This window comes from Volvox carteri, assembly GCF_000143455.1.
Source record: "Volvox carteri f. nagariensis unplaced genomic scaffold VOLCAscaffold_85, whole genome shotgun sequence".
NCBI classification, from domain to species: domain Eukaryota; kingdom Viridiplantae; phylum Chlorophyta; class Chlorophyceae; order Chlamydomonadales; family Volvocaceae; genus Volvox; species Volvox carteri.
The window spans coordinates 380,630-405,117 of record NW_003307628.1 but is presented as its reverse complement, the minus strand read 5'-3'; the positions used below and the strand labels follow the sequence as shown (position 1 = coordinate 405,117).

The following is a 24,488-nucleotide window of genomic DNA, read 5'->3' as shown; positions in this document are numbered from 1 at the left end:
ATGTTTTCGCAACACACACGCACACACACGACGAGGGCAGCATCTAGAGTATGTCCCACTGTTCCCCTTCCTGCGCCGCCCGCTTCACCGCCGACAACGAAGGGCCGAGTACGGTGTGAAGTACCGGTAATCTAACGGGACTTCTTTCGGGGGCTTTCCTCAACCTGGTGCTGCTTGCCGAGTTGCTGCAAATGACGATGCCTCTCCGGGTGGGAGAAGCGGTGCGCCTACACACCGACTGTCTCCAAAGGATGGCAAGATAGGGCCTGATCCTGGCCAAACAAACGCCTCAAATCCCTATCAAGCACCTTGAGTCTCTGTAATAAAAACATACCTTTCACACTTCCTCTCCCACCAAATGCAAGCTTCGTCTCACTTTGGACCCGTACAACCTTAGCAACCACCTTCACCGTACCCAGTACTTCTGAAAATACCATGCCTGATAACCTGATAAGATCCCAACAAAGAGCGCATAAGAGCACATGACCGGCACCGATTGGATTGCCCATGTCGACAGGGGATGGGCACATGCGTATCCTATAAGACGCGTCCCGGTCATTAGCCAAGCACCGAACATCAGTCTGAAGAGTTCTCAAGGTTTCCGACCTTCTGTCACAAGCAAGGACCCTTCCGAGCCTTGCTGAGCTGATGTTCCGGGGCTAACTTCCAGGTTGATGTCCGCATCCCAGGTGGCGCATCTGATCCAACCAGACAAGGTTGGGAACAACGTCGACGATCAAGGAGCCCTTGACAGGCCCAAGGCAACGCACACACACCCAGGCGCGCACGGAAACGCCCCTGCGTAAGAGAATCGTTATGCCAAGATGATTCGCATCTGTTCACCTCACCGTCCGACTTTAAGTCGTTCCGGCCCACACCTCGTGCATTCTCCGGGCTGTCACTTGGCTTTCACGGCCGGCCTGCCCTTATCCTGGGCTCCAGTAGTTATCGCCAAAACCGCAAAACTCGAAATAAATGTGATATCAAGATATACAGTACAAGCGATGAAGACCACAGCAGCCCCTTAGGAAATATCCGAGCTGTTTTCCCCGCGCAGATAGGTCAGTTAACCGTACAACTAATTATACCCTGTACGGCTTGATGGTGGCCCAATTGTAGTCCATGCGTTTGAAATTTTTCTAGGGAAGTAGCGGTATGCACAACGACAACCGATCGCAAATCAGCACTGTATTTTATGATAAGTATTGGGATGTTTGATGTCGCCCTCGCATTCGCAAGGTTGGCTGGACTGTGACTCTTCGCATCCACAAACGTGGGACAACTCGTTGGTTTCTTTGCATCTTATGAATACCTTAGACCTTGCACAACTCAACCCGCGCGGAGGGGCTGCAGAAATCCTGGCTTTTTGGCTGCCGCCTGATGCCGCCAGCCTACATATTCGCCGAATGGCATAATTGGTGATACAGTTTTCATGCCACTGCCTCCTGGTGCATCTTCCTTATTTCCCTTGGCCTCGGTCTACTGCAGGAGCTCCGTGTCGGAGCTGTACGGCAACGGAGCCCCATTTAACCCCGTGATACTCAAGGCAATATGAACGCCAATTGCTCGACAGTAATATGTGTTGTTGACGCAGTCATAGCAATGGTCAGAGCATAAATTTCAACTGCCAGGAAACGCACACCAATTGCTGAGCTGGCGATGGTCCGACTAGGACGATGCATTCATGCATTCATTTCCTTGTGTACATCAGGGCCAGTATAGAGCATTGTGCACATTCTCTACGTCCAGATAATTTGCACGAGCTGTTGATGTTGTCCTTGAAAGGAAACACGTGTTCACCTACCGCTTGCATGGCTATGTTCAATCTCCGCACGTTATGATGCATGGTGTGTGTGGAACAACAATCCCTTTGAAAGGGGCAAAACCTGGGAGCTAAGGAATTCTGCAACCTCAACAGAGAAGATCGTAAAATTGACAAAATTCATCATCGTATAGTCGATTTGTATGACATGCAAACCTTGCAGTGTTAATGAGACTATCTTGGGGAAAGTCGTACTGTGGGTGCTAATCCAACTTGCATTCTTCGCGCCACCGCTCAACCGGTAGCGTAATAAACAATGATGCTTTAGGTGTGCAGATGAAGGGATTAATTGGGCTCGGGATAGTCCCACACCTACTGGACCACCACTATTGAGGCGGCGCTGCACCCTGGCGCACGGTTGGCCCGTGGGATTGGCGCATTTAGACAAGTATCAATCAATCAGCAGTAAGTGTGTGCACGGCATGCAGTTGGCCACTTTAGGTGCACAAAAAAGGGACAACGGACTAAAGGTGCTGAGGGCAGGTAGTTACTGAAACCTTGACTTTTTGCCCTTGTAGATCCATGGAGGGCGCCTCGCGAGATACAGTAAGTACTTCAGGTCAGCTGGAGGACTGGGCGGCTGGTGTTGCTGCCGACCTGAACGAGGAACGCGAGGAGAAAGCCAGGGAGCCAAGGCGACAGACGGGCGACCGCGATGTAACTAGTCCGTCGCGTGTGCGAAATGGTAACAACCAAAGTTCTGCGGTAGCAAAGCGCGCCCGTCAACTTCAGGAACGCGATTCCAGCCCTGACGATGACAACGCGGCCAAGGATTCAGGCCCGCGACAGAAGCTTCCTCGGTGCGCTAATTTATTCTAGACGTAGCTTATTGTGCTGACAGCCTTGCAAGCGCGAAGTAAGCGGCTCTTAACTGTGGCAGTTGTTACCTGTGCTATGCAGGCCCGAGAAAAAGGAAACGTGCCCACGGTGCAACAGCTTGGACACCAAATTTTGCTACTACAATAATTACAACATAAAGCAGCCTCGGTTTTACTGCAAGGTAAGGAAGCACGGGCGTTGTAGGGGCCGTGTGCGATGGGACGTGCGGATGTGCACACAGCATTTGCAAGCGCGCCCTCCATGGATTCCTTAGTGGTGATGTGTTTTCATGTTATCTGGCGTATCACTTCCCTGCGCAGACTTGCCAGCGATACTGGACGGCGGGTGGCACACTCAGGAACATAGCGCCTGGGTCCGGTCGCCGCAAGAGCAAGAGCAAAGCCGCTGGCAGGGAGCAGCGTAGCAGCCCTTCCCTGGCTGACCATATCACGGCGGCGGCAGCTGTGGCTCATACGGGAATGTTCGGGCTGCCCGTCAACACGCCCGCTCCGTACAGCGGCCTTAACCCAGCTCTGCTCGCGGCCGCTGATCCGACAGGGATTCTCACGAATGGGTCGGCTACGAGCGCAGCTTATGCTCATCAGCAATTGCTGGGCGGCCATGGAGGTCTCGCGGGGCTGAAGTTGGCGGGCGTTTCGCAGCTACACGGGGGTCAATGGGCTGGAGGCAATGGCCTGACCTCCGACCTGAGCGGCAGCGCGGCTTTACGCGAACACCTGCAGGCCCACCTCGCCGGTGGCGCACCCATGTCATCAAGCCTGGTTGCGAATGGCCATCAGGGCATGAATGGAATCGATGCGCGAACCCTGCTTAATGGTGACGATCTGCCTGTTGCTCTGGCGCTGGCTCAGTCGCAGCTGGGAAACGGCGGGCAGCGGCCGTCACCGCCAGGTTCACCGCCACCGCAGGCGCAACAGCAGGCCTCATCACCCCAGCAGCCAAACTCCCAGCAGTCGCAGCAGCCATCGCCGCCGCAGGCGCCGCAGAACGGCGGCATTTCGGACGACCCCGATGCAGACGGCAACATGGACGGCGCGGAGATTGTCGTGCAAGGCCGCCGCTTACGGCGGAAGGCAGAACTGGAGAACGCCGGCAGCTCTAATGGTTATGTCGGCGGCGTGGGCAGCGGCGCTTCGGTTTCGGGTTCGCAGCTTGCGGGTCTCCACCTGCCTCCGAGCATGGCCTCTCTGGCAGCGGTCATGGGTCCGGGTGGGGGCTCTAGCAGCCTGGGAAATAATTTGCATCCCCTGCTGTGTTCTCAAGAGAACGGAGGGTTGCTGGATGGCGCCCAAAGTAGCCTGTCGCGACACAACCTGCAAATAGCGCTGCAGCAGCATCAAATGGCGCAGACACATGATAGCCTGCAGCAGCTAAATGGGCTTCTGCCGACCAGCTCCGTGGCGCTCCACCCGCTGCTACACGGCCTGGGCCACCAGGGCGGCAACCCGTCGGCAGCAGCGTCGAACACGGCGGCCGCGGCGGCTGTAGCAGCCCTGGACCCCTTGCAGAGGTCTGCGCTGCTGCAGCAGGCCGCTGGGCTGGGTGGTATGGGATGGCTCCAGGGGGGCAGCAGCATGCTTCAATCTAGCCTGCTGCTGCAGGTTCCGTCACAATTTTCATCGATGAACGCGTCCGGGAACAGCGGTGCAGCGGACTGGCTATCCCTGGCCGCGGCCGCGGCCGCGAAGGTGCACGCTCCTGCAGCAGCACACGGGGCCATTGATCACGGTACTGGAGGTGTGGTGGGCGCGGCACAGATGCTTCAGGCGCAAGCGGCTGCTTTCGCCGCAGCCGGTGGATGCAGCAGCGGAGTCGGCTGGCCGAGCTCTGCCTCATTTGCAGCCTTGCCTTCTGGGGGCCCCTCATGGTCGCTGTGGTCCTCGTACAATGGTTCTGTGCCCAGCAGTTATGCTGGTTACGCGTTACAGGCTGCAGCGGCAGCATACTCGGGTGGTAGGTAAATGCCGGGTCGGCCAGGGAATTGCCGGGTCTTGCTGAGCGCCTGCGCAACCGCCATGTCTATGCAGCCCCGGCACACGAGAAGAGACAATCCTGTGCCCAATAGGTGCATGCATGACTTTTATGTGCGATGAGCGAGGCCAAGCCTAATGTATATGTGGTGGTTTGTATCATCGCCGAATGCGCGTACATGTTTGTTTGCGCATGTGACGTTTGGCAATAACCAAGTGTGTGAGCATGTGTCGGTGCCCGTCATCTTTTCATGTGCCAAGAGCGCAATGCTCCGTCGCCGTTTTTCCATGCTAGGCAAACGAGCACGGCGCTCTGTTTGACGGACCCTCGAAGATTGCTGAGAGAGTGTGTGTGTGTGTGTGTGTGCGTATGTGTGTGAAGAGTGATGATAGCAGCTTTATTTCACGTGGCTGCGAAAGATAATGTCGGGTTGAGTTTCTTTCGTATTCCGGTTTCCTGATGCATGAACAACTGGATGGGAGCGCGTCGGGATCCATACAGCACGCTTACGACTTATTAATATACTAACATTAAAAGAGAGTAAATGAGCGGCTTGGGTAGTTGCTACATCGGACGAGCGCCCAGCGTGATGGCTGCGAGAAAATTTTGGACCAGTTTTAATGGTGCAATTTTGGTGGGGTTCGACCTTAGGGGTTCGACCCGGCATGGTGGACGAAAATGTGAGCTCGTGATGATCTTTGTGTGTGCGTGCATGCTGCGTGTTCCCGAGAGTTGGACCTGGCTCCTTGCGTGCTATGGGGGCTAGGAATGAAAAAAGGCAGCTTTGATTACATGAATGACAGAGAGCAGAGATGTTCGTCCATCAATTATTGCGGCAGTTGCAGGTGGATTAATTCACGACCGTTTTGTTGTAATTGAGCTTGCCTGCACCCGGTGTCGGCTGCAGTGGAACCCCAATCGTTACTGTCAAGGGGTTCTGCCGATTAAATAATATCTTTTTCACGCAGCCACGTCGTCAGCAGGGATGCGAAGCGCTCGGGTTGCATGTACAGGGGGCAATTCCGAGCACATTTCGTAACGTAGGTTGGATCAAATATATTTGCCCTATTTGGGCACGCACAGAGCCGCGGAAGCTCCAGCTTTTCCCTCAGCTCCGAAACCTGCAAACGGAGTTGGGACAGCACCTTGTAAGATTATTAGTTAAGGCTCCTGTTGCCGACCAATATGCAATCATGTCGACGTACCTTCTGTGCGATGCGCGCCATCCCGGGCTCGTCATCGACGGAGACGACAAGCGGCAAAGGTCTGCCTTTGTACGCCTTGGCCACACGGTTTAGATTGGTTGCCTGCAGGACCCTGCGGGGAGCCAAAGCACATGGAAGTGTATCTCACGCTTCATGGCGGGTCCTCGAACTGAAGAACCACCACCGTATCCCTTTTTTTTAAAGGACCCTGACCCGGGAGATCAAATGGCGCACCTGGCCTTGAAGCTGGTTGAGCTGCTGCCCGCTGCGTTCACAGGTGCTGGGTTCGGGACGCGTGGCAGCTCGGTTATTTTGAAGCCGGCCATTGCCGCGGTCATGTGCGCAGCGCTGTACGTTGCGAGCCGCTGACGAGCTGCTACGCTGGCAGAGACCCTCCGATTATTTGGCAGGGCAACCGAGGCAGGCGGCCCGTCCTGAGTGTGAGGCTGCGTGTCAGTTGCTGGACTTGGAACCTCTTCGCTACACCCTGAGGGCCAGGTCAGCAGGAAGCAAAACCTGGGTGAATGAACCACTGCTCCTGTGTTGTTATTACGGTCAGTTACTAATAGGTGTAGGGGAATAAGGGTCTCGGCCAATACTTGTAAAACACTTACGGTTCGGTGCTATCGTGCCTGCTAGGGGCTCGTTGCGCCGTCCCGCGTCCAGCTGCTCTCCAACTGAACTGGACTCTCCTGCGCCGTGATGTGGTGGACTTGCCCCCTCCGCTAGCCCATCGTTGCTGCTGCTGGTGTCGCCGCCCTGCATTACCCTCTCAGCGCTTCAACGAAAATCCTTGTTGCATGCGCCACAAATACAGCTGTGTAAACCTTTATACCATGCAGGGGTCTGGCGTACGCTTACCGGGCTTGCTTCCTTGGCGGCCGTCTCCTGTACACATCCCCAACCAGTTTCATAAAGTCTGATCCACAGTTCCAGTGCCACAATGGAAAAAAGGGAAGGCCACCATCATCATACCTTGCCCTTGGTAGGGTTCCGAGGTGAAGCCTTCAGGTTGCCTAACGCAACCCGCAGCCCGAACGCCTTCGCGTTCTGTAACCTTTCACGCGTTGACAAAGCCTGCACGGCGTCGTGTACGGTGATAGCTTTCGTTTGGGTCGAAAACATAGAGCCCTTGCCTTTAGAGCCAGGTTTTTTCGGCCAGCCTTCAGAGCCAACTTCCCACACGCACCAGCTTCATTTTCGCGTCTTTTTCGGCTTGTATTGCCTTGCTGGTCTCTGCTGCGCGTCGCTGACAAAGGTTTTGGTACTTTGAGAGCCGGTCTGCGACATCCGCGGCGTCCGCGACATCCGCATTCGCAGGCTCCCCAACGCCATCAAGAACTAAGCCTTCCTCGGGAAAGTAGTGTCGCTGCAAAGCAGAGGTTGTGTCCGTTACTGCCTGTTCACAACCATTACCGAGAATACCCTAAAGCAGGGAGTTCTACCTGCACCAGCGCGTGCACGTTTGCTGCCGGACGATGATACTCGGCCTGAATCGGTCCCCTGGTGGGAAGCTGTAAGCTAGGGCTTCCCTGCTGCTGCGTCTGTCGCAGCATTCGCAGCCTGTCGGCCTCCTTTCGATAATCGGACATCAGTTTTAAGTAGGAATACGAATGCGTCTCAAAAAGAACTTATAGAAGCGAAGAGAAAATACTGGCTCAGCTGCACAGCTTGCCCTGTACGATGCTTGAATCCAGTTCATGGCCATGTCGGCAATGGCTGGAATTCCTTCATGGATACGATGTATTCTATCCTTGTTAGTAGGTTTGGATATTCAACATAGAGCGCTTTAATGAAGGTGAGCACACGATTCACATCCTGTTGAAACGAGAACGGATGACTTCCTCCCTCATGCTTTCTTAAGTTTTAAATACATGCGAGTCATATATGATCATAAAGCTTATACCTTGAGATTATGAGTCAGGTGGCAAAATGGCTTTTCCGATCACGCGGCTGGTCTGTACCATCCAGCGCAACGTTAATCTCAGCATCCATAAATAGACATAGATTCCTGCATGAATTCGATGTTGCAGCTTCAACAGCATTGGGGATTCACCCAGGTTTCGACCAATGTCCCTGGCCGATAACCCTGGGGACATTTCTTCGGTCGTACGGTGCGGCATCAGCACCCGCGGGGAGAGGGCCTGTTGCGGGGTTTAGCACGACAGCAGCAGCCTCATCGGACGCCCGACCGGGTGGGCTTAGCATACCAAGCTGGCTGCGGAGCTTGCTTCTGGGTGAGGTCGTACGGCTACGCCCAGTTTGAAACATGCGCAACATGTTCATATCGGATATGATACTCTGCGTGCAACTTCTGCTGTAGGCTCGAAGGCGACCGCAGCTGCTCCAACTGGGGGTGCTGGGTCAGCAGGTTCAGAGGGCAACACGGGTGCTCAGGGCAGCCAGGACTCGGCAGACGCCGAGGACCTTAAGGTGCTCAGTGAGCTACGGAACATGACCATGGAGGGTGCGTTGTGGGAAAGCCCGCAAGGAAGCTGATAAAGTTCCGGTGCAAGGTGGATTTAGGTCGATCGTACGTGCCATACTAGTCATACTGGAGAAAGGGGCATGTAGCTCAAATTTGCGTCGGAGTGCTTTCAGCAGCGATGTACACTGTTTGGCTTGCAGGATATGTGGAGTACTGTAAGAAGATGAGGAGCGGGTCTACACCTCCCCGACCACGGCTACCGCCTCTGCGCTTCAGTCGTGCTGAGAACCGGGCGTGGGTGGACGAAGCGCGCGTCTCCTTCCTGCGCCTGCAGCAACATGAACGCATTGGAAGGTGTGCATGACCATTGGCGTGATTGAACCTATGTACTTGTGTGTCTTACGTCAACGGATGAGTGAAATGCAACGGATCGTGGGTTAGCTGCTACCAGAGATGACTGATAATTGCGGTTGCCTTTCCTGCAACAAATTTATTCCCATGCTAGCCTTATCACGAAGGAGGAGAGCGACCTGATTTTGGAGAAGCGGAAGGAGGTGCTTTATGATAGGGCGTTCATGGCGGCGATCGCAGATCGGACTGGGGTGTACATCGACCTTGAGGTGCGGAAAAGATCCATTACATGGGAGGATGGGCGCCCCTAGAGAAGTGGACCTCAGCGGTGCTAGAACATGAAACGGGGCCCCGTAATGGGTTTTGTCTCCAGGTTTATGGCCGCAAGGTTCACATGGGATGGAGCCCTCGGCTGATGGTCCCCAAGACCGGACGCTCAGCACATGTCCTGGGTGCGCAGCTTGCAACATAGAACCTTGGCAAAGGACTCATCTCCTTTGGCCGTTGCCTTGTTGCCTCCCTAATAAACAGCTTCTCCTCCATTGCCTACTTGCAACCGGGAATCTTCTTTGTGCCCATAGGTTAAGGACTGCATCGAGCAGTTCTTGGAACTGCGGAAGAAGACCGAGCGGATTCATCGCTTTGTGACGGAATTCGGTCACACACTGCCCAAAACGGTCAAGGAACAACAGTACGCGCTTAGGTTTATGGAGCGGAAGGACGCGGAAGAGGAACTCCAGGCAGCTCTCGCACGTCGCGACACTGTGGGCTGCCCTTTGCAGCAAAAGCTGCCATGGACTGGACTGGCGGCGCGCTGCGAGCTCACCGGGCGCCCATATTGGGAATGTTGCGGCCGGACGGTTGCTGGGATACCGACCAAGTTGCAAGCTCACTTGCAGCAGCCTAAGCGGTAAGCCAGGCTTGTAGGCAGATGGGCGGTAACCCGGAAGGTGGATATCGACTTCCATGCACTGCGTCTGAAAGGGACCTGTCTGCAGCCTTGCAAGCAGGCTGTGTACAACGTATGATTGTAAGCCGTGGAAAGGATGTCCTTGCGCGACTGCTTATTGGTTCTTTCGTCTTGCTTACTTTGCCTGAGCAGGGGCGAGTTGGAGGCGGATCCAGCACGACAACGGGCAGCGCATCGGAGGTTCAAGGGTCGCATTGCGAGGAAGTTCCGTAAGGCCTACATCGAAGCGTCCAAGCCCCGTCTTCGCCGGGGCGTTGGCCATGCTACAGCATTCTTTTGGAAACCGAACGAGTGAAGGGTTTCTACTTCGACAGACTTGGGCTTGTGACCAGCTCCGTTTGGAAAGGAGGCCCGTAAGGATGACGAGGCTCGGGGAGTCTTGCAACTGTACTGAAAAGCCACGGGAACCGTACTCTTTGGGGCCAGTGCTGTGGTAGTGGCATGTCGGCTACCTTCGTACCAGCGGTCGGGGATTGCTGCAAGGTGTGTTTGCGGCGTGGGCTTAGCACAGCCCTTCCTAAAGGGCCTTGCTGCTGCCGGGGTCATATGTGAAGTAGGTTGTGCTCAAACTTCTACGACATTTCACGTTGGCGCCTTTAAAGTAAACATTATATAATAAGGTGTACGGCGGATGTGTTTGTTTAGTGCGGCGTCGCCTCGATCGTCCTCAAGGGTAGGATTATTTCTCTCGACTCAAGGCAAGATCTTTCTGTCGGTGGCACGATACAGCCTGCTTCCCCATGGCGAATTGCTGATTGTCCTTAAAAATGCAGAATCGCATCAGGTACCCTAAAATCCGAATGTCTGGACGGATTTTATGTATGAATATGAAACAAAGCTGGTTGATAAGAAGATAGAGATAGATCTGCCCATACAGGCCAGTCAGGCCTCATGTACGGCAATCGGAAGAAACGTTTGCTCAGGTTGCCTCTGCCCTGTTGGGCAATTTATCGGAAACCTGTTCATTGTGGTAAGCCCGTAACAATAGAAAAGCCTTGGTCCTCCTGGAAGGGTAGTGGGACTCCCTTTCCACCACAATTTACTCTGAACCTCAAAAAAAAGACGGAACTTCTTTGCTTTATAAGATAGGAAACATCCTAGTGCCTAAAATTTTACGCGTATAATGGTACCCACAATGAATTGCGTCGTGAAGGGACAGCCGTTTGTATGCCGCCGCATGCCTAGCCGGAACTTTGCAGGTACGTTGGCAAATCGTAGCCTCTGGATTTTGAGGGCCATTTCTGTTGGAGTTCCCAAAGTTGACAAGCCGCGTACTGCAGCCGCACGACAGCTTTTGCACGCGCTCTTTAAAGTTTTCCCGTTGGGACTTTAAATGTAGGAAGTAGGCTTGTTTTGCAAGCTACTAGCGCCGTCTCTACGGCGGCCCGACCTACAGAAGACCTGAGGCCTGCTGAGTATGCTGTTATTAGCACGCCAACGGGGCAGCACTTGGTAGAAGAGGGTAAATGGTTTGCGCTGAGCAGCGAAGGTGCACTGAAGGTAAGCTTTCCAGTAAATACACGGACATACACATGTGCAAGCGTCCAATCACAACGAGACATCGTGATCCTGTTTACCTTGCAGCTGTATGCATGGCCAGTCCCATAGGGGTGAGCACAAGTCATTTCTGGATGCCACCTGCGAGTTGTTTTCTCCCAGGCTCCTACAGTCTCGCACCTCCATATACTGTGCTTTACGTGCTAGCTGCTGCTGCGCTGACATTCCTAGCTTACCCGACTTTGTCACAGGCCTCGTCAGGCAGTGGTCAGCTACGTTTCCCAGCCCTGGCCGTAAAGCGGGCAGATGGGGAGTTCGTCAAGGGCAAGCCGTTCCTCTCTGACTGGGTGGTGGAAGCAGAGCTGATTGACGAGCAGGCCTTCGCCTTGCAGGCCAGCAGCAATCCAACCGGACCTAGCAATTTGCTTGGGAAGGTGCTGGTGACGAAGATTACGCATACTGATGAAACGAGACGGCGCATCGAAGACGCCTTCCGAGCCTAGGGCTTACCTGCGGATACTCGCGTTTGATCATTTATTGGCTCCCTTGACTGGGGGCGTAACATAATTGGGAACGTAACAAAATTGGGATGGTGATGGGCGTCTTCCGCGCTATTTTTCCTTTTATAACTGTCGTGACGGGAGATGTGCGTCAGACTGTCAGACACAGGTGCATCGACCAGAATGCCTGACTATAAATAGAATTAGCACGCCAGCTGAATTCCTTTGGTATCTATTCGATTTTTTGCAGGGAGGGGAGCGAGGGAAGAATGTTTGCATTTAGCGGTAGCGATAGTGGCTTCTCCATGGCGGAATATCATGTTGGTATGACGAGCATCCTGTTAGACTCAGGAGACACATCTGGGCTTTTCCAATTTAGAGTGGTCAACCCTTATTATAGTGGTGCAGTATGGAACACGCGTCGGTAGTGGCAATTGAACTGGAGTGCAGGAGATTGAACTTTGGGTGGAACGCATGCAAACTGCTTACTGGCGTTTGCATCGACCGGACATCGGGGGTGTTTCCAGTTCCGGATTCACGTCGCGGATTAGGGCACGGAAGCCCTTGGTAGGAGCTTACCAGGTAGTTTCGGCCCATCCATATGGGGACCAAAGGTTGTGGAGGCGGGGTAAGTTTGCGCGCAACTTAGGGGATCAATGGAGGGCAGAGGGTTAATCCTCGACGTAGATCCTAAGTGGAACCTCCCCCCATATGGTACTGGATTCGTGCTGTATGGCACAAGGCGGTTGTTGCCGCCAGGACCCTGTCGGGCATAGAAAGTCTAGGCGGAGCTGCCACAGCTGTGCCTCTCATGGCCATCGCTCTCGTGCTCTGCGATTGGTTTCGCTCGGTAACGTTGGTTCCGTAACAAGGACTTGTGGCATGCCGTAGAGGTCCTACACATACTTCGATTGCGATAAATAGCCATTCAGTACCGTACGTCGGGAATCTCCACGACAGAACCGTCAGGCCCGCCTGAGCTACGTGCCCGGACAGTCGCCAAGCGTTCGTTGTGGATTCATTGGTGCTTCGTCACTTATTCACAACAGCCGCAGCGCCAGCAACAATACTGCAGTGTCAGCAACAAGCAGCCAAAAGGCTGTTCCTCACTGAACTCCTGTCCTAAAACGAGCGAGTATAATACAGTAGAGCGTTAATTAAGTAGTTGTCACAAGGTGATCAGCGGATCAGTATAGTCCGTGAAAGAACGTCGCCCACTTAAGACCACATGGTCATAGTGTAACATTTCTTCTATCTGCAAGGTGGGATCTCGAAATAGGCTTATGCAATTTATAGCGTGCTTAGGGCGCCCTGGGTTCATTTTCGTTAGACATGGTTACTACTGCCGTACCCGTACATTAAACACTTAGTTATCCACAGTTCGCCGTTAGAACTAGTGGTAATCAAAAGTTGTTGTCGATAGAGAATCCCTTTCCAAAGAAATGAATATCCTTTTAAGTTGCGGTCAATCCTTGCATCGCGACAAACGACCGTGACCTCTACACACCTTACTTCTTTGATACTATGTCAGACCAGCGGACACCGACTAAAAACGGGCTTCCTCCACGTCCAACAGCTGCTGGGCAGCAAGGAGCGGGCTATCGACCTCGGCAAAGCTCACAATGGTCGCCTGGAGCTCCTCGGGGCAGCAACTCAGGACAGACTCGTATGAGTCTAAGTGGTAAGGATTAAGGATGTGGCCCTGACGGTCCAGGCAAGCATCTATTGATGGCCATGTCGCGGCGGAAACAGGGGCGACTCGGGGAAGCTTCCGTAAGTCTACGCGTCAATCGAATCGTAGCCAGGGTGGTGCGGATACAGAACGACTGCAGGTAAGCGGATGCGTCTATGACGGGCAAGGCACCCTCAAAATCCGCGATTTGTACAAGATGCCGTACCTAGCGCGGACCTAGGGCGCTTCAGGGAACAAAGGGGAAGGAGCAGCCCTGCCAGCTGTGCAGGAAGGGTGCTACGGACGACGTAATATAAACACGTGGAGATAGAGCTCCATGGATCGAATCCCGGTGGGCGTTGCACCGACCATACCTACGTCTCCAAAGCTGTCGGCCACATCCCGCCGCACGGTTGACGTATTCCCGCACAAGCTGCGACGTCCCTCAGTACCTAGTGAATCTTCTGTGCTCTATCACATTCGTCAAGCTGCGCCCTTGGGCCCCACCGCACATATGGACGCACCAGCGCTCCCTGCAGGCCCCCCTTCACAGCGCTCCTGACCTCACCTCGCACCTAGCTACCTACTGAGCCACCAGTATACATACGTGCCCCCTTTCCTATCCACATGTAACCACACCCAGCCACCACTACCCGATCACGCGCAACCTCATGTTACTGCCCATGCCAGGTGGTGGTGGATGGAGTGGACCGCACACCCAAGCCGCTGCTGTCGCTCAATCCCACCGTCCTCAAGGGTGTCCAGAATGACACCACAACGCCCAACAGCGAGTCATCGGAGTTCTTCATGGACCGCATGTCCACCGCCGCCTTCACCAAGGCTGGCTGGTACAGCAATGCGGACAGCGGCTCTCACACGCCCAAAAGCGAGAACGACTATCCAGACTATGAGAGTGAGGCCAAGCGACTGGGGCCCGCGTGTGGTGGAGGGCCCGGCAGCGCCACCATGTCCTGGGATCCTTGCTCGTTTGCCGGGAAACACCCCTCTAGGGATGTTCGCGGTGGCGATGTGACCACCACGGCCGAACCATGGCCAAATGGTGTATATAGGGGAAAGTGCAGTCTGCCTTCGGGAGAGTGATTCCGTTCGAGGTCGCAACACGTAGAAGCACCGGAGGTTGGCCGTCTCGGTTCCACGAGCGGTTCTGATAGTCAGTGCTCTCGGTGTGATCTCCTGCGGCTGGCCCAGCTGCACCCCTAGTACCTTGTGCCGCCATTCCCATAGATTAGGTTCGCCGCCTGACAGGTTTGGCCGTCTTTGCCCGCCTATGGGCCGAGCGCCCGGGCTTCAGTAGCCTCCGTTTTTCACATGATGGTGCTGTGCTGCGCTATTGCTGTGCGGACCCGTATCTCTCCCTCTCTCTCTCTTGACACATACACACATACATACACCTCCGTCCCAATTTTCTAGGAAAACGGAATGCGCACGGACAAATCCCTCCGCTATTGTTTATTATCAACACACGGTTCCGCTCTGTCATCCGGATAGCACGGATTGTCGCTTCAGTGGCCCAAAGACGTGGGCTCGTCCGGTGCTCCCCGCCGAAGGGGGTGGGCGCTGACGGCCCACACGGGTTCATCGCGTCTTAGGCGCACCTCCAACCTCAAATGCCGTCATGCAGGTGAAAAGCGCGATCGGGAGCGCAAAGCCGCGGAGGATGCAGCATTAGCTGCCAGCTACGGGGACGAGGGCGGCAGTGGGGAGCCGATCCGCGGACTGTCGCGGGAGGAGGACCACCAGCTCCCGGCGCCCGCGCTGCTGAACGAGCGGGACCTGGAGCGCAGCGTATACTTGACCCTGCACGAGACAGAGACGATATTCATCTGGCAGGCGGCGGGTGGGTGGGGGGGTTGCATGGCTGGCGGGGGGAGGGCGGTAGGGAAGGGGATAGGTCGGGGACGCGGGCTGAGCGGGGCGACGTGTGGGTGCGCATTCACCTTTTGAGGCGAGGACTGGGTGCTGCGGAATGGGATGACTGATTCCAAGGCGGTCATGGATGGTACGTGTTCAGGTACAGTGCTGCGTAGGCAGCTAGGCGCGTGAGCTTGGGGGCGTGGGCATGGCAGCTGCGTGCACCGGGCCTTCTGTGTCATTCAGGGTTACAGCGGGCCTGGCGAGCCGCGGAGCTGGCGTCAGAGCCTTGCGCGGCCCATGCGGGGTGCACTCCAGTGGGATGAACACAACGTACTGATGGCCGCAAGCGGGTCATGGCTACGGGGATGCCGTCAGTGGCGACGTGCGTTGCCTTCAGTTGAAGAGGAGGAGCATCCCCTTTTATCTTTAATCGTCTTTCCTGAACTCCGTGGCTTTCCTCCACCTCCATCCATCCCCGCGCGCCCCGCTGAGAAGGTGTGACTGTGGCCATGGACACGGAGGAGGCCAAGGCGGTGGAGGAGGCCAATCGGCGCTATGCCAACCTGCTCCACACCAAGCAGGTGATTAGCCAGGAGCACCGTACCAAACAGTATAAGGATAGAGTTTTCAGTAACTATGTATGTCGGGAGCCAGTGCAATAGGGGCAATGAGAGTGGAAAAAGACAGCATATACCCTTTCCTCACTTGCCCAAAGGGAAGGAGGATTGCCTTGACGCGTACATCCGTTCCCTTTCCTTCCTCTCCTCATTTTCCCTTCGTGTCCGTGTCGTAAATTTCCCACCATTGAGTCCTCTCCCCGACCACCGTTTTCCTGTAACCCGCGCTGCACCTCCATCTGCATCTCCAGGCTACCGACAAGTACGTTGACGCGGAGGCCCAGACGCTGGTGGCCCTCACCAAGAGCCGTGACGTCCAGTCCGCTGTGCTGGTGACCCGGAACACCGGGATGCAGGCCACTGCGTGGGATATCTCGGACACCTTCCGAGCCCTGGATGAGGTGGGTGCGGGGCCGGTAGCGTGTTGCAGCTGGTACCAGCGGTAGGGCCGTCGTCAGGGGTCTCGCGAGATGTTAACACCATAGGTGCGGAGTGGTCACGGTTACCGGGATGTTCGCTCGGGGCTGCGCGGCTGCGTTGCGCGTAATCGTGCGAGTTGGGCAGTGTCGTTGGGACCCGCGCGGGCAGGTGTTGGTGGGGGACGGCATTGCGCACTTTTTGCATCCGTGTATGCTCTCTCTGCTTGAGGGCGATGGCGCACGGTTATGGTGGCTACGGTACGCGGTTCGTCGTGCACTCTTAAAACATCCGGGGGGACCGGTCGGGGTTAGATACCTGCGCTTAATAAAGGCTCAGACCAGCAACCGCAGCGCACATGCTCACGCACACGGTTTCATGACGCTCCACTGGCTTTTTTCTCTGACGTGGTACGCACCCCTGCACCTCCCTTTAGGCCGCCGCGGACGCCGATGACGACCCGCGGGGGGGTGCCGTGGGAACATCCCTGCCGTCCATCAGCCAGATGGCAGGTGGCGTCGCCAAGTACAACCCCAAGCAGGGCACCGGGGATGTCAGCGCCCGGGGGACTACTGCCAATGCTGGGGGCCCGGGCCGCACCTCGATGTTCACCGGGGGAACCAGCTACATGTCGGGTGCGAAGGGCATGGCGGGTTGTTTGTTACTGCTGGGTAGGCTCGCTGGGACATCGTTTGCCCTTTGCCATAGTCTTCACTCTGCCGATTGCTTGCGGGGTATGGTATCGCAACTGCCTCTCCATGTAACGGTGCTCTTCCCCCAGCCGTCCTTCAGTTCCCCGTGTTGAAGCTTCCGCTGCAGCCTACCGGCTCTTTAAGGAATGGCCTCGCTCCGCCACAAGGGGGTTCCTTGCTCCCCATGCCATGTTTTCCACGTGCTTCCCGCGCCCACCCCTTACCGCCTCAAACGCCCTGCCCCTGTTCCACAGGCCAGGGCACACAGGCCTCGGGCCATATGTCGGGACTGAGCGCCAACCTGCCCAACGGAGTACCCGTGGAGCAAGCCGCCCCTTCACCCGAACCCGCGGACCCGCTAAGAGCTCTGGCCAGTCTGCCGGATGCGCTGATGCTCATGGATAACGCCATCAATCAAAATAACTACCTGCAACAACTGCTGCTGTACAGGTGATATGGGGATGCCATGGAAGGGACACGGCTCCTAGAGAGGGCGTATGGCAAACACGCCTTACCTAGGTTATTAGGTGCGGATGAAATATGGATGTAGTTTAGAGAAGTGCCGCCGCCTGGCACAGCGTTGTATGACGCATACAGCGTGGATACCTTGAACACGATGCAGGCTGGTGATGTTAACCTGCGATTCCTCAACTCCCTGCACAACCAGCATTTTCAAGTGTCAACCCCCTTGGGGGCCTGACGCTCCCCTTCCCACATCCAAGCTGTGTGCATGGTGTGTGCGCCAACCCTGAAGACCATCCTCTTCTATACATTCAGGGACATTCAGCCGCTGCCCGGGATTCGGTCCAATGTTGCCAACGTCATGCGCGGCGCAGTGTCAGGCGGCGGCAGTCCTGGAGACGATGCCGATTCGGACGTGCTCAGCCACACCGGTGGCGCGTCCGGCCGGGACACCCGCCCCCTCAGTGCCGCGCCCTCTGACGGAGGCCGCAGCCACCACTCCGAGAATACCGCTGCACGCTCGGGGCCCCACATCCAAGCGCGGACAAGCAACCAGCCTGGGCAGCTCAGCCGGCAGCCCTCGGAGAGGAGTATCCCCATGAGTCGGGGCATGTCGCTGCGTGACGGGCACAGTGGCGGTGATGGCCGGACCGCACGAAACTCCCACGGTGGGGGCGGTGGGGGCTTCAATGGGCCCGGCTACGCGGCCAGTGTCGCGGAAAGCAACTGGCCTGAGGAGCTGCTGCAGGTGGGTCGAGGCGCTTAGGGCCCCGGTGTTCCGTGGATGGTGGCGTTTCGGGGGTGGGCGGCAATATGATTAGGGGCAAACCTGGCAAGGGAATAAAATTGCTGAAAGCCAAGGGAACAGTTCGCTGACAAGTAGCCCAACTCGTTGCTGCTACCTCCTTCTCCCCTGGTGCAGCATGTGTCGTCAATCCTTGCGTGCGTGCGAATTGGGTGTGAACCCTAAGTGAACTCAAGGGTTAACTTTGCCCCTTGGCATCGCGTTGACGCTCTTTATTTTCCCACTGCCACAGGAGCTGGCTGACCTGGGCGACGACGCGCCGCGCATGGAACATCTGTGGGACTGGGTGTGTCCTATGACCACGGGCAAGAATGTGGCGTGCATGGGTTGGAACAAGACGAACTCCGACCTGCTGGCGGTTGGATACGGCTCCTACTCCTTCCCATCGGGAAATACGCAGCCGACGGCGGAGGGGGGAATCTCCACAGAGCCCAAGGGTTTGGTGGCGTTTTGGTCCCTTAAGAACTTACAGCACCCGCTATGGTACTTTGAGGTCAAGGCCGCTGTCACAGCGCTGGATTTCTCCACATACAGCCCCAATGTGCTGGCGATTGGGCTGTACGATGGTACCGTTGCAATTTACGACATTAAGTCGCGGCAGGGCACGCCTTCTATGGAGAGCGATGTGCACAGCGGCAAGCATTCAGACCCCGTATGGAAGGTGCGGCAGCGGCATGTGTGTGCGCAGTGACCCCGCCTCTAGGCGCAGCAGGTACTCACAGCTAGGTGGGGCCCTTGACGGTTGTGCCGTGAAGGTAGGGGGCCGTGAGGGTTTGTATTTCATCATGCGGTGTCCACCGTGTGCCATCTCGTGAACCACCATTGGGGCCATCCATCCTTTCACCATTTCCCTTTTCAGGTCAAATGGCTGGACCACGGCCCCGAGCGCGATGAACCCCTAGTGTCCATCTCCACAGACGGCCGCGTAACCCAGTGGTCTATCGCCAAGGGTCTTGAGTTCTCGGATCTTATGAAATTAAAGCGCATGGCTCGTCGTGGGGCCGGCGGGCCACCATCCACATCCGCTGCTGCAGCCGCCAAGGACGGCGGCGCCAAGGCGGCCGCAGCAGTGCCTGAGCAGCAGGACGCCTTCATAAGTCGCCTTACTTCGGGCATGGCGTTCGATTTCTCATCCCGAGATGAGCGCATCTATGTGGCGGCTACGGAAGATGGCTGGCTACATAAATGCAGCACGTCATACAGCGAGCAATATCTGGAGTCGTACAGGGGACATATGGGCCCTGTGTACCAAGTGCAGTTCTCACCATTTAAACGCGACATGTTCATATCCGCATCTGGGGACTGGACAATACGCATGTGGCAGGAGGGGCGCGACACGCCGCTTCTGACTTTCCAGGCGTCCACTAACGAGATCAATGACGTGCAGTGGTGTCCTACAAACTCAACGGTTTTTGGTTCCGTGACAGCCAGCGGGCGTTTGGAGGTGGGATCTTAGGGTTCTCATCTTGAATGCCTGCGATTGTTCCCGGTAACCTCGAAAACGACCGTAAGTGCCTGACATATCGGCTGTGGACTTCTAAGCTGTGTCACGCCCCATGTGCAACGCTTTATTGCAGATCTGGGACTTCTCCTTGTCAACCGTCAAACCGGTGATGCACCAGAAGACCACGATGAAGCTGTCCTGCTTACTGTTCGCGCCCAACTACCCGGTAGTGGTGTGCGGCGGCGAGGATGGGGCAGTGAAGGCGTATCGCATCTTCAACGTCTCGCACGAGTACGACACTTTGCAGGAGCAACTGGAGCGACTAGATGACTGCATCCGCGCCAATGTGATGAAGAGCCAGGCAGCAGCGTAAAGTTAAATAAAATAGCACGGGGCAATGAGACAGTGACCCATGTGTTGCATTGTGCATATCCCAGGCATGACATTGCTAATGGTAATGCCACGTCTGGTGTCCCCATGTTTGGGCGCATTTGTGACTAGCAAATAGGCCGCAAGCGCCAACCTTTCATTGTACAAGCATGCCAGACAGAATTAATGTCATTGCACCCTCCAAGCAATCCACATTTGCTTGCTCGACGTTGCCAGTTGAACTGCAGCTTCGAACGCCATGGAGTCTAAGGCGTGATATGTCAGACGCGCATCGACGCACACCGGATAGCAGCTACTTGGCAGGGACAAAACTGCCAGTGGCATTGGCTTGCACAGCACCAGCGGTATCAGCAACACGATTGCTATGGAAGTTCCGAAAGAAGGTTTCCTGGGCTTGACGAATGTGTTCTGCATAGGAGAAATCCTTAATAGCCGATCTGAAGTCCGCATCCTGGAGGAGGTCCAGAAAGAACAGGCAATGCGGATACCTGCAGGCCACCGAGCACCGCAACTTGAGTTTGCGAAACCCCTCTCCCAGTTTTCACTTCCCCTGGCTTTGCATGCGTTATCCCTTAGACCCCGGCCTTGGCTGGAAGGAAAACACAGCAACCTCGTGTACACATAATGAGGTGTCCGGGAACGCCATTTGTCTGACCGTAGCTTACGTGATATGGATAGCATATGCGGGTTGCTTCCAATACTGCAGATACTTGAGGTAGTTGATGAAGGAAGGATTTTCGAAGTACTGCTTCGTTGCAAGCCCTGCGGGATAAGCCGGGGAGTGAATATGAGCATGGCACAGGCTCGTGCCATGCTGAGAAACTCACAATTGATGTAAAGGGGGTTCGCGAGACATTGAACGAATTCAAGCTCGAGGGCAAAGCGCTCGTGCCCGCCTATGCCGACCTCCTGATCTGTCCACGTCCTGTTTTGCAGATTAATTTGAGTAGACCAGTATATGCATTCATTATTAGTACCTCACGCCAACGTTCGCCTCCTCACCGGCGAGAACCGGTTGACATTGTTCTGTCACACCGTCCGTTGCTTCTAACTAAAGGTATGCAATGCCGCAAGACGGCAAACTACTCGCCAAGCTTTGTTGCAAGGAATAAGTAGTGATTGGTTGGAGTAAGTGAGTTAGGGAGTGTTAAGATGGAGGAAAGATTGCTAAAGAGGTCGAATTGCATGGCTGAGCTAACCTGCGAATGCGTATGAAAGTAAGATGTCGTCTTCGTCAAAGCTGGGAAAGGGGGCAGCCCCCCTGCAGTTACTGCACTGTTGAGCGTGTGGGCTCTGAAGCAGGCCCTTTACTTTCACACTGCACACGGCAGCGTTTCTCGCCCAGACGTTGCAGCCAAGTGAATGCGAATCCAGGTAAAGTAGCATGCGTAGCCAAACTCCTGGCAGTTGCGGTCCAACCGCAACCCGCAAGCAGTCACGTTGACACGCAGACACATATGTTTGTTTGCTGTCTGTGGAGATGTGTCCATTATGGTCATAGTGGCGAAAAACTAGCCTACTGGGCGACGGGCAAGCAAGCAGATGTTCCCGGGGAAGTTGTTATAAGGTCTGTTTCGTGCTCTTGCAATGCATGATTGTTTCAACCCGAATATCAATCTCTCCCTCGGTCTCGACCCCACTTCCCATCAGGTAAAATGTCAAACCCAGCCCCCTCCCTAACCCAAAATCCAACTCAAAACACCCTACGCACGCGGCTGTCGATGAATTATGCCTGGACTGAAGCATTGACAGCGTGTACACGTGTGGCTATAATCGCGTTGTTGAAGTGACGTTACATGACGATGCCCCAGCGATTTTGGGGCCGACGACGCCCAAGCTCCCACATATACATGCAGCGACGACAGTGATAACTGGTCACAGCTTTTGTGGCGTTAAACTGTAGCAGTTTCTAGGCCAGAACTCCAACAACAAGCGTATATGTCTCGTAACAGAACTGCCCATCCAATGCACCGTCCAACATAATACCATGTCAAAGTACGACAACCCTGCCGTTACACTGTCAAGTCGTATGTCAGCAATTATACCCATGTACGCATCTACAACGCCGACTGGCGAGTTGTTTCCCTCCCGGATCACCATGCTCTGCCGCAGTCCCAGCGGAAAATCAGTTATCGCCATTTAACTATAATACAGCGCTTTAGAGCTGCTGCTCGCAGCGTCCTCGAGTGAGGAAAACACGTGCTTCAGCAACCCCCATATAGTCGCTTGCTCTTAACTATGCATGTCTGTGGCACCAAACCACCTATAAACATGTTTATTCACACGCAAGCTTGTTGTCGAAGGAGGACATGCAAATTGCGAACGCCTGGAAGGCGGAGATGGGCCACTGGTAGTCCATAGTGAATGAGTCCTTGCCCACCTGCACGATGCACGGGCCGTCCAGGACCGTAAGGGGCTACTAAAGGATAAGCTTCAACTTTGCAGGAACAAGGCGAACCGTTCCCTACGGCTGACTACCGACATGCCAACACAGATCGCCAGTAAGGGACCGCAACCACCATGGCATCACGTTGCAAAAATTAGACAGCATCTAGTACGAGGCGCTTCAGGATTTTCGTTCCGTGACTAAAACCACTATTCACTAAGTTGCAGTTCTTTGGGTAGCACCTATTCAATCCCAAAGACTCCAAAGTGCCACTTGACATCATATAGTACCGAACATCACGTTATCCTGGTAAGCATAACATGCGCATAGAGCCTACCTTGCCGAACTGGAGGATGATGTGATTGTGGTTGTCATCAGACACCAGCTGGAAGTTCTTAACGGATGCCTCGGTCACCCGCCCATTAAAGTTGAGACAGTAGGCGTTGAGCTGCAACCGGACAGGGGCGATACAATAAGATTCCTCAATATCGTTGAGTGCAGTACAGACACAAACCTATACTTTACTATTTCACAGCCGAACTCGCAAGCCCAGCTCACCTCGTCGTTCCAGCGTGGTGGCTTGTTGCCCATCACGACCAGCTCTTCCAATCCTTTCCGATGCCGAATCCTGCAATTCACAGTTGCCGCCTCTGGGTGTGGATCATTTGCTCGCTGTAACACGCTGTCCCCCCCCCTTCTTTGTCGGCACCTCTTAATAACTCTTACACGCGTCTTTATGGGCAGTCTTGCGAGGGTTTCGGCTGAGTGCTGCATCCTTACCGTTCAAGGATGCAGTCCGCCTCGCTAGTCGGGTGGTACAGCCTTCGGCCGGTCCCATCGACAGAGGGGATAGCCGCCATCATCTTCCGGGGTCCTCGAGTGCCAAGCACGTTGTACTGATATGTCACCGCGGCAAGCTCCTGGCGTAGTTCCCCCTCGGACGCATCCTTCTTGCCTGGCTTGAGGCCCTTGTCGTAAATGGTGAACTCCGTCCCCACGAAATTTGCCCGAACTTTCCCAAAAAAGGAGCCGCTCTCGCGGCTGAGGTCGTCTTGTTTTAACGAAATTACGTAGTTGCTCGTCGTCTGCTTCTTGCGCTTTCGTGCTGAGAGCAGGAATCGCCGGCCCTCCTCTAAGTACAACGAATAGCGCGGATACATCTTCACAGACCCCCTGTCCCGAACGATAACGCACTGGACGGGGCCATTCTTAGGGCCTGGCATCATGAGGAACGCCGGTTTGTCGTTAAGGTCGAACTGCAGCCCATTCCGGGGAGCAACTGCAATCTGCTTCTCTTGAGCTGTGCTGGACGCTTCATCATTTGGATCATAGGACGGCCGTAGCCCATGGATCAGCCCGATGCCACCCTGGCTGCTGCCAGCCGTAGACACAGCATCAGTACCCGAACCTCCGGTTTGCGACAAAGGTGAAGGCCGGAACGACGGCGAGTCTGTCAAGCTTTTTGAAGTTACCGGAGGCGGTGCCCGTAATGAAGGATTTTTGTGGAGCGAGTTCGGCGTATACGTCGCCCCTGCCTGCAGCCGCTCCTGCCGTTTTGCAGCAAGAGATGGCCCTCTTCGCCCTGGCGCTGCTGTTCCGTTCGGGCTTGCGACAGTGGGTCCTTCAGCTAGCACATCTCCGTCCGTAAAGAGCTCGTTGGTATACAAGGACACTACAGTAAGAGCCAGGAGGCAAAATGCCACGAATAGATGAGCATAAACGCCAAGGCTGGCAAAAATGTTGTTCCTCGACTACGGCCAGGACCCACCTCCATCCCGAAGAACAGAAGCGGATTCCGGCCGTTGTGGCGAGCTGACACCGCGTGCGGCCATCGACATCGTCGCCGCAAGTACCGGCACGTAACCCGCGGCTCTCTCATCATCGCTGTGGGGCAGTGGACGCTAACTTTTACGTATCGTCGCATGCGTAGCTAAGTAACTGGCCATATCCGCAAGCTCACCTGTCCGAGTCCATATTTTAGTTCTCTTCTGTTTATAGCTCTATGTTGGGTAGTAATTAGTGGCCCCTGCGGGCCCCAAGCAAACTGTGCGCGCTAGGTAGCGTTTGCAGGAGTCAGAGGTTTCAGTTCGTGGCCACTGTCTTAGCAGCAACAACATTTAGGCACGTTTTCGTGGGTAGTTCTG

General features: G+C 55.2%; 7 protein-coding genes across 7 annotated transcripts; 4 read left to right on the top strand and 3 right to left on the bottom strand.

Moving 5' to 3' along the window:
- The first annotated feature begins 2,152 nt into the window (after positions 1 to 2,152).
- On the top strand, positions 2,153 to 5,521 carry dofA (Dof-type zinc finger protein). The gene is made up of 4 exons (XM_002958082.1): positions 2,153 to 2,227; positions 2,341 to 2,622; positions 2,723 to 2,822; positions 2,962 to 5,521. The coding sequence occupies exons 2-4, from the start codon at positions 2,345 to 2,347 to the stop codon at positions 4,621 to 4,623; spliced, it is 2,040 nt and encodes a 679-aa protein (XP_002958128.1). The 5' UTR covers positions 2,153 to 2,227; positions 2,341 to 2,344; the 3' UTR covers positions 4,624 to 5,521.
- Positions 5,522 to 5,577: 56 nt separating this feature from the next.
- Positions 5,578 to 7,430, bottom strand: VOLCADRAFT_99320 (uncharacterized protein; the record flags this gene model as incomplete). Its single annotated transcript, XM_002958055.1, has 6 exons — positions 5,578 to 5,754; positions 5,839 to 5,940; positions 6,073 to 6,231; positions 6,814 to 6,915; positions 7,028 to 7,207; positions 7,284 to 7,430. 6 exons carry the CDS (start codon positions 7,428 to 7,430, stop codon positions 5,578 to 5,580), a joined length of 867 nt encoding a protein of 288 aa, XP_002958101.1.
- A 323-nt stretch (positions 7,431 to 7,753) lies between these two features.
- VOLCADRAFT_119859 (uncharacterized protein) lies at positions 7,754 to 9,527 on the top strand (the record flags this gene model as incomplete). The annotated part of the gene is made up of 5 exons (XM_002958081.1): positions 7,754 to 7,952; positions 8,162 to 8,305; positions 8,467 to 8,620; positions 8,772 to 8,886; positions 9,199 to 9,527. Coding segments are annotated over 5 exons (941 nt in total), but the record flags the coding sequence as incomplete, so codon positions are not given.
- A 1,028-nt stretch (positions 9,528 to 10,555) lies between these two features.
- VOLCADRAFT_107970 (uncharacterized protein) lies at positions 10,556 to 12,480 on the top strand. The gene is made up of 3 exons (XM_002958080.1): positions 10,556 to 10,786; positions 10,927 to 11,087; positions 11,336 to 12,480. Exons 1-3 carry the CDS (start codon positions 10,711 to 10,713, stop codon positions 11,585 to 11,587), a joined length of 489 nt encoding a protein of 162 aa, XP_002958126.1. The 5' UTR covers positions 10,556 to 10,710; the 3' UTR covers positions 11,588 to 12,480.
- Positions 12,481 to 13,127: 647 nt separating this feature from the next.
- On the top strand, positions 13,128 to 20,140 carry VOLCADRAFT_77807 (uncharacterized protein). The gene is made up of 12 exons (XM_002958079.1): positions 13,128 to 13,265; positions 13,337 to 13,416; positions 13,947 to 14,169; positions 14,899 to 15,114; positions 15,627 to 15,712; positions 16,000 to 16,149; positions 16,602 to 16,800; positions 17,112 to 17,307; positions 17,635 to 18,067; positions 18,357 to 18,785; positions 18,984 to 19,568; positions 19,702 to 20,140. Exons 1-12 carry the CDS (start codon positions 13,253 to 13,255, stop codon positions 19,939 to 19,941), a joined length of 2,850 nt encoding a protein of 949 aa, XP_002958125.1. The 5' UTR covers positions 13,128 to 13,252; the 3' UTR covers positions 19,942 to 20,140.
- Positions 20,141 to 20,619: 479 nt separating this feature from the next.
- VOLCADRAFT_69062 (uncharacterized protein) lies at positions 20,620 to 20,876 on the bottom strand (the record flags this gene model as incomplete). Its single annotated transcript, XM_002958054.1, has 2 exons — positions 20,620 to 20,720; positions 20,786 to 20,876. Coding segments are annotated over 2 exons (192 nt in total), but the record flags the coding sequence as incomplete, so codon positions are not given.
- An 862-nt stretch (positions 20,877 to 21,738) lies between these two features.
- VOLCADRAFT_77804 (uncharacterized protein) lies at positions 21,739 to 24,440 on the bottom strand. The gene is made up of 6 exons (XM_002958053.1): positions 24,305 to 24,440; positions 24,113 to 24,228; positions 23,125 to 24,016; positions 22,903 to 22,972; positions 22,682 to 22,792; positions 21,739 to 22,338 (listed from the first exon to the last, which is right to left on the bottom strand). Exons 1-6 carry the CDS (start codon positions 24,316 to 24,318, stop codon positions 22,234 to 22,236), a joined length of 1,308 nt encoding a protein of 435 aa, XP_002958099.1. The 5' UTR covers positions 24,319 to 24,440; the 3' UTR covers positions 21,739 to 22,233.
- Between the last annotated feature and the right edge of the window lie 48 nt (positions 24,441 to 24,488).

Bases quoted from the DNA above. Each gene is read 5' to 3' on its own strand.
- VOLCADRAFT_107970 (XM_002958080.1), top strand. From the start codon at position 10,711: ATGGTACCCACAATGAATTGCGTCGTGAAGGGACAGCCGTTTGTATGC. The intron at 10,787-10,926 runs GTACGTTGGCAA...CTTTAAATGTAG, and splicing joins GCCTAGCCGGAACTTTGCAG to GAAGTAGGCTTGTTTTGCAA. The intron at 11,088-11,335 runs GTAAGCTTTCCA...ACTTTGTCACAG, and splicing joins GCAGCGAAGGTGCACTGAAG to GCCTCGTCAGGCAGTGGTCA.
- VOLCADRAFT_77804 (XM_002958053.1), bottom strand. The intron at 22,793-22,902 runs GTGAGCTGGGCT...GTCCGGTTGCAG, and splicing joins CACCACGCTGGAACGACGAG to CTCAACGCCTACTGTCTCAA. The intron at 22,339-22,681 runs GTAGGCTCTATG...TGCATCGTGCAG, and splicing joins TCATCCTCCAGTTCGGCAAG to GTGGGCAAGGACTCATTCAC.
- dofA (XM_002958082.1), top strand. From the start codon at position 2,345: ATGGAGGGCGCCTCGCGAGATACAGTAAGTACTTCAGGTCAGCTGGAG. The intron at 2,623-2,722 runs GTGCGCTAATTT...TGTGCTATGCAG, and splicing joins CCGCGACAGAAGCTTCCTCG to GCCCGAGAAAAAGGAAACGT. The intron at 2,823-2,961 runs GTAAGGAAGCAC...TTCCCTGCGCAG, and splicing joins AGCCTCGGTTTTACTGCAAG to ACTTGCCAGCGATACTGGAC.
- VOLCADRAFT_77807 (XM_002958079.1), top strand. The intron at 14,170-14,898 runs GTGAGGCCAAGC...GCCGTCATGCAG, and splicing joins CGACTATCCAGACTATGAGA to GTGAAAAGCGCGATCGGGAG. The intron at 15,713-15,999 runs GTGATTAGCCAG...CTGCATCTCCAG, and splicing joins ACCTGCTCCACACCAAGCAG to GCTACCGACAAGTACGTTGA.